Consider the following 7,604-nt stretch of genomic DNA (forward strand, 5'->3'; position numbering starts at 1 on the left):
CAAGATAGAAGTTATGGAGTGTGAAGCCAGTCTAAGCCTTAGAGCGAAGTTCTGTCTCCAAAAAAAGGAGAAACAAGAAATACATCCACACACTCCACAGGAACCATGTTTGCACAATAAAAGAGGAGTTAAAAGAGAAAAAGAGAAACGTGGGACAAATGGCCAGGTTAGGCTCGCCTTAAGCTTGTTGCAAAGCACCACTTGCTTCCAGCTCACGATCTGATCTGTCTCAGCCCCCTTCCTGCTGGGTCACAGCGATCTGACACACCTGGCTGAAAGAACACTTCTGAAAAGCCTTGTTCATACTCACGCCATCCCAAATACCCCTTTCTGCCTGTTTCTGCTAAGCAACACTACTATACAAAGTAGGAAGGGCTTATGCAATTCACTAAAGTGTGGTAGATATTAAAAATATTTAAACAGTTACCAAATATTCCTGAGGATATTTTGTCTTTATATAAAACTGACCTAAGAATCCCAATTACAGTGTCTCTACTGAAATGTTACTGTTGCTACGGCAACACTCTTACCTGCTCTGTAGCTGTAGGGCAGTAGAAGATTAACAAAATAGTTGTACAGATATTTATCGACAGTCCAATGATGGTGATGAGATTTGGGGCAATCCATGAGGGTACTCTGCCGACTAGCCACTCCCAGTATCCTTGCATTAAGGGCTCAAGAAGGGACCGTCCAGCACTTTGGTATCTGTGTTCTTCTAGCCGTTTTAATTGGTGTCTTGACAGTGGTGGTGTTGGTAACTGAAACAATTTATTTAACACACACCCTGTAGCACTCATATGCCCGAAGCCCACAGGGGACTCCGGGTGAGAATCGCCACATCGTTTCCTTGTTGATCGATGCCCACTCATGGATCTTGATTTTCTTCTACTTGGAGACAATGATTTATCTTGTTTGGTGGACTTCTGTGGCTATCTACCTGGAGGTGGAGAGGGATATAGTACCAGTAAATTAAACAAACACACACAAAAAAATCAGCCTAACAGAATTAGCATCAAACAGGAAACTGATGTAGGGACTTAATTTTAGTTCTAGCTCTTACTAAGAAGTATATAAATGTCCTTTAAGTGAAATTATAGGACCGTAATAGTCCTATACCTCCATACTTATAGCTTATCTGATTCTGCAGCTCACAGTCCCTCTTACATTGCTTCCTAGGTAACAATGGGATCACATGTTGGAAACAATCTAACGATTTAACTTTTGGTTGTGAGCCTAGGCTTTAATGGCTAAGCCATCTCTCCCGCCCAAGCTAATCATTTTATACACAGATACATACATAAACACATATGTACGGAAAAGGAGGTGCTAACCTAGACAATTAGTATTAAATGAATAACTTAGCTCAAATGGAGTGTGTGTGTGTGTGTGTGTGTGTGTGTGTGTGTGTGTGTTGCTGAGGATTAGACCCAGGGTCTTCTTGTACATGCTACGCACATGCTCTACCACCAACTTACAACACTGTCCTCTTAAACTGCATTTTTATTTAATGATCATAGATAATAGTTATCAAGCACTTATACCCCAAAGCTAAGAACACTTTATAAGTTACTTAATTTCATCCTCATACCAACTCTAGAAGTGTGGAATGTGTATGCTAACTATCCTAATTTTTATGGGAAAAAAGAAACCTAAGACAGAGAGACTAATTAACATGTTCAAATCATACAGTGGTTAAGTGATTGTCAAACATAGGGTTTCCATTAAAACTAAATCAAAGATAAAACTTATTGGTGGAAAGGAATGTGGACGGTATTATAGTAAACTGTAAATAGAAACAAAAAGCTATGACAATAGCACGATACATACACGTACCAGCAGGCTGAAGTAGTAAGAATACAAACCGGGCTAAGTGACAGCCATAAGGACCTTTGAGTACTTAGTCCTTGAAGTGCTGCACTTGAATTAGAAAAGGTTAGAGATAATTATTATAATTAAGCATATAAGAAAATGATTATAGGAGTATTTTCAATATTAGTAGGATATACTTTTATTAATCATATGGACAAAATAGAATAAAATTTAGCACATGATCTCAATGGTTTTAAGTGATGAGGGCTTATAGTGGGGAGATAAAATGTTAGTACAAATGACAGTCAAGTCTACTAATAATATCTATTTTGTAGGAAAAATCAGAATAAAGTTCTTGGAGACTCAGTATAAGAGGTGAAAGGAAGAAAAACCTCAGCCACCAGAGTCACACCACTAAAGGGGAAGCTGGGAAGTTTCTAGCTTGTCATCCTTTGGGGTGAGGGGTGAGCTGGGAACTTGGGACAATTCAGGAAGGGGAGCAATACACGTTACTTTCCTTTTTGAAGTGCTAGGTACTAAATCCAGAGCCTCCTACTTGATAAGCAACCCTTTCTTTGCTGAGAGTGCACCCTCAGCCTAAAGTGGGGTTTGTTTTGGTTTTTTAAATGAAATCTCAGTATGCTAGTAAAATAGCGGCACTAGTGTAGTAGTACCAAGCACTCTCTGACTGGATTTACGGTCCACTATATGAGGTGGAACCTATGGCTGACAGTGTTAGGGTGGCCAAGAACCTGAGATTATTTAGGCCATGGCCCCAAGAGAAAACAAAACTATTTTTCTGCTAAAGCAGTGGTTCTTAACCTGCGAGTGATGACCTTTTCAGGGTTGAATGACTCTTTCACAGGGGTCATCTAAGACCTCCAGAAAATACAAATATCAATTTACATTATGATTCACAACAGTAGCAAAATTACAGGTAGAAAGTAGTAATAAAAATGATTTTATGGTGGGGGGGGTCACTACAACATGAAGAACTGTACGAAAGGGTTGCAACACCAGGAAGGCTGAGAACCACTGTGCTAAAGGAACCCAGCGATAAGACAACTCCTGACGACATTACGGTACATCCGCAGCACAGCATAGCCCCGCGCTGCCAGCATCCACGAAGCATCTTCCCGTACTAGACAGGAACTAACGCAGAGTAACTGGGCAGCGTGCACAGAGGGAGAGATCGGGAGCACTCGGTTCTAAACGGGATGTCTTCATCAAGCCTCTCCCCTAGGCTCAGGGTCTATACGGAACAGTATTTCCTTCATGGCTCCAAGAAAACAATGTCCTCAATATACAAAAGGATTGATGCACACAGGAATTCATAGTGACGGTGGCAGCACATACAGGGGCTGCTCAGATTCAAGCCCCATGGGGACCCAGCACTGAAAGGACATGGTCACAGACATGATACCCACTTGCAAAGGAAAAAGTAGTATTCTCTGATGGATCTCACTGGGGGTATTAACTACCCTTCAGGGTAGGCACAGGGGTAATTGGCCAACTCAAAATAAATAGTGTTTTGGTAGACTTTTTGTCTCTTGCTCTGCTTGGGCATGTTTTGTCATAATGGTCTTTTGCTTGGATACTCTGGTTTCCAATTTCATGGTTTTATTTTATTTTTATTTTTTCTTGTGTATGTGTGTGAGAGTTTGAGTTTTTTGTTTGTTTTTAAGAGAGGAAGGCAGGCCCTGGAGATGAGTGAGTGGGGTGGGTATAAGAGGAGTTGGAGGAGGGAAAAAGTGTGATGAAAATATATTGTATGAAAAGATTTTTTTTTTTCAATTAAAAAAAATAGCATCTTGCTGTTTATCTAGGTTGGCTGGCCTTGAATACCTGCATACATATTTTCTTGCCTCAGCCTCCAAAGTAGCTGGGACCACTGGTGTATCTGCCTAGTTGATACACACAGCTTTTAGTTTGAGATGCCTCAGTGAAATCAAAACACTGCAGTTCAGGTGAGAGATGCAATTTCACTTAAAGCCAAAGTCTGCAAACTAGAAAACAGAAGGTTCTCAAAGGGATTAAATATGAAGAGAAAAGGAATATAATAAAGAATGTCACCAGGAACCCATAATTACTGAATAGGAGGAGCATGACACACACACACACAAAACCTCACAACAAAAACTAAGTCAGGATACTCTGGGTAGAACAGAGCAGACCTACCAAGAGGTGTACTGCAATCTCTGGTTTAGAACTATCCGGGAAGCAATGTGACATTCCCACAACCAGTGCACCATGGGAATTTATAATGTGATCTAGGGTCTCAAGTATCTTAACAGTGAAACCAGCTGGCCTCCCCATACCCCTTTCTTCGACAGGATCCAGTTTATTCTGCCTTGGCAGGTTGGTTCTGAGAGCAGTAGGTTCTGCTTTATAACGAGAAAGAATAATATGTCTTACAAGGGACAGGGGGGAGAGGTGGGCAAGTTGAAGGTGGGTAGTGGCACAGACTGGAAGAATATCCTTGCACTGGGCAGATCGTTAGCATCACACAGAGTGCAGGGCCTCTCCTCTATATCCTAATATACAGCCAGTTCCAAAATTTAATGTCATTTATATGTCTAAAACCTCTGCCAATCATGTATCTCCCATGTTTGATTAAAAAAAAATCCAAACTCCAAGGAATAAACACAGATGTAATTTAAGCAACTGAGGCACTGTGCTGCAGCGATGCTTAAATAATGTTTAAAAATAAACACATAACCAAACAGCTATGTTATCACTTTAGATTGAAAGACAAACTAACAGTCACCAAAACACCTACCTTTATAGTAACTACATTTATTTTCTTTATTCTCTCCTTCCTCCCCTCATATTTTGAGACAGGATTTCATTCTGCATGCCCAGGCTGACCTAGAATGTGCTAGGTCGTCCAAGCTGACCTGGGAACTTTCAATCCTCCAGTCTCAGTCTCCTGAGTGTTAGTATTAGAGGCATCTGTCATCATGTTTGGTTATAGTAGTCAGTTTTTCTATAGTTAAACTGGATGGTACTATTATATATATATCAATCGATAGCCAGCTCTTATGGAATTCCTCTTGTTTCTTTTGTTGGCTCAGTGTGTTTCATTCTCATACTGTCTTTGTTTTTCAAAGGCGGTACACAGAGGATTCTAGCCTGTTTTAGCACTGAATAGCTTCAAGCAACTGATCCTAATGGTTTTAAGTTTAAGCATTTGGCAGGACTGGCAGACGAACTGATACTTTCCTTCTGAGTTTTTCCCCTCATGACCTAATTTCTTTTAACCTTTTATTGTTCATTTAAAAAATACATTTTTCACAAATTGTGTCTGATCTCACCATTATAGAAGTCATTTATTTTAAAAAGGCAATGAGTTTTTGAGCAATTCAATTTGGCAACACTGTCTCTGTACAGCTACTAGTAACAACACTGTAAATGTAAATTCAGGCCCAAGTGCCCCTGACACACCGATGGCTACTTTACTTTCAACTCATACCAACAGCCAGAGAGACTGCTGACACTGCTCCAGGCCACCACCACCTTTCCTCCTGCAATCTCATGGAAGAGGGGCTACTATCAATGGGAAGATAACAACCGCACTTGGGTATCTGAATTTCCCCAAATGAAAAAAGCTAATGCATGCAAAAGGAGGAGACAGGCGCAAAAGGAAGCTTAGGAGAGGAAGGACAGCGAGCACGATAATGGAAATTGGGAAGACATCACAAATAATAACAAAAGTAATCTCAACTGCTTGAAATTTTTTTCGTGTGGAATGAGGTCTATGTCCAAAAAGGTATGCAGAAAAATACCTTTTCTTACCACATTAAAAACTAAAATCATAACAAAATAAAAGTTAAAAAAAACACAGTAAAGTAAAAGTTCTTGCTGGCTAGCCTAGGAACATACCAGTCAAAGTAGTGTTGATGAGAGAAAAATTCTAAGTTCCAAGTGTACTAGACAGACAAGGATAGTCTGAGTTCCCATAAGCAGCCGGCACTGAAACCTGGTAAGCAAGCAGTAACACTACAAAGTAGGACAGACATTATATAGAAAATAAGGTGTTGAGACAGAAAAGAGTTGGAAGTACACATTTTAAACAGTGGTGGAAGTCACCAAAGAAGGAAGTTTTATACCCAGCTCAGAGAAAGAAGGAACTAGATCATTTAAGAGCAGGACAAAGAATAGGCCAAGAAATGAAGAACGGGACAGTAAAGTGTCCCTTGTTCCAGTACCTAAGAGATCACAATGACACAACAAAAGCACATCAGGTAGGCAGGAAAATGAAGTCTGAGGCACCATCTAATGCAGAGGTTCACAGCTGATGTGGCTAAGCGCTGAGATTTTCCTTGGATTCAATGGAAAACTACCAATGAGCTTGTAACAAAACCTACAATTTCAGAGTACAGCCTGTTAACTGAGAACAGGTTTTCATAATTATGAAAGTAATTTTAAACTGAAGGAAAAAAAAAAGGCTGCCTGTGGAAATGTCACAATATTGACACTATGGCAACCTTTTCACTCGCACTCAGTAAACACTCTCTCTCCTGTCAGAACCTGGCTCTAGTGCTCTGCTTTCATGTAGCCCTTATCTTACTTTGAAATTTTTCTGTTTGTAGAGCTTTATTTTGTCTTTATCTTCCACAACGCTCTTTTAAGTTCCACAACCACGGGACCATTCCTGTTGTAACATTCTTCCCCTCACAATCTCATACCATAGTCGACATTAAAACGAAACAAACAAACAAACAAACAACCCAACACTTACTGTGATTCTTCCAGTATTTAATCAGCACTTGGATATTCGAGACTTAGAAAGATAATACCATTCTACGCTCTCAAGAGCAAAAGGCTGTGTGAGTGGTGTTGAGTGGGTCTTATCCTCAACTGAGTTAGATTATCTGCCAGCCAATAAAACTTGTTGGAAGCATACAAGGGATGCTATCTGACAAAGCATTTTTCTGTGTAGGCATGGATATATATATATATTTACTAAACTCAGTCTGTGGGTTTTCAACTCTCCCACGCAGAACACAGGTTAATGGCACCTTATTCTTGCTATGGATGAGGGGCACACCTGATAAATACTAAGTTTAAAACAACACAAACAGAAAACTCAACTGCTTAGGAGACCGTAAAGTAAACTTATACAATATCCAACTTGCATGAACTTCTACAACTTCCCTTCCACCCCACCCCCACCCATGTTTAAGGGTGCAAGGTTTTTAACTGCACTGATTCAGCAGTGTGTTTACAAGCTTTCCAGAAGCATCCACAGTACACAGCTTTCTGACCTCTGCCACTACTAACGTAAAATACTGAAGTAAAGTAAAAAGTACTGACAAAATTAGGGAGGGGACCATAGTAGGAAAGAGAAAGAAAAACATTAGCAAGAAAAGAAAGGCAATTAACAGGATCATGGGATTAAGCTCTGCATTAATTAACAAACCATAACATAAAACAAGTTTGGGGCTGGGGGCGCGGGTTCTATACACTGGGAAGCAAACAGTACTGTGAAACACAACCTAGATCTGGTATTTTGCTGAAGTGAAAACTTGTGTTTCCTTAAAAAGGGAAATGGGGGGGGGGGGGAAGCAAAAGCCTGGAACTGTACTCATTTTTCTGTTCTGTTAAAAACACTACAGTATGGCCCTCAAAGCGAACACCACCAGCCTGTCTAGCATGTTTGACGAGCAAAATATGGCCGGGTGGTAGTAGCCCACGCCTTTGATCCAGGTATTTGGGAGACAGGCAGGTGGACCTCCTGAGTTGGAGGCCCGCCTGGTCTACAAAGCAAATGCCAGAGCAGCTAGGGCTACGTG

General features: G+C 40.5%; 1 protein-coding gene across 5 annotated transcripts in view; it reads right to left on the bottom strand.

Moving 5' to 3' along the window:
• CEPT1 (choline/ethanolamine phosphotransferase 1) overlaps positions 1 to 7,604 on the bottom strand; it is a 40,500-nt gene that overhangs the window by 31,561 nt on the left and 1,335 nt on the right. For 3 of the 5 annotated variants that reach the window (XM_084757214.1, XM_084757215.1, XM_084757216.1), the window contains exon 2: positions 531 to 937. In XM_084757214.1, the coding sequence (XP_084613340.1) occupies positions 531 to 869 (339 nt within the window). In that variant the 5' untranslated portion in view covers positions 870 to 937. The remainder of the gene's footprint in view (positions 1 to 530; positions 938 to 7,604) is intronic. The other 2 variants (XM_084757217.1, XM_084757218.1) reach the window with 1 other exon arrangement.

Source organism: Acomys minous (genome assembly GCF_964271855.1).
Source record: "Acomys minous genome assembly, chromosome: 14".
Lineage (NCBI taxonomy): Eukaryota > Metazoa > Chordata > Mammalia > Rodentia > Muridae > Acomys > Acomys minous.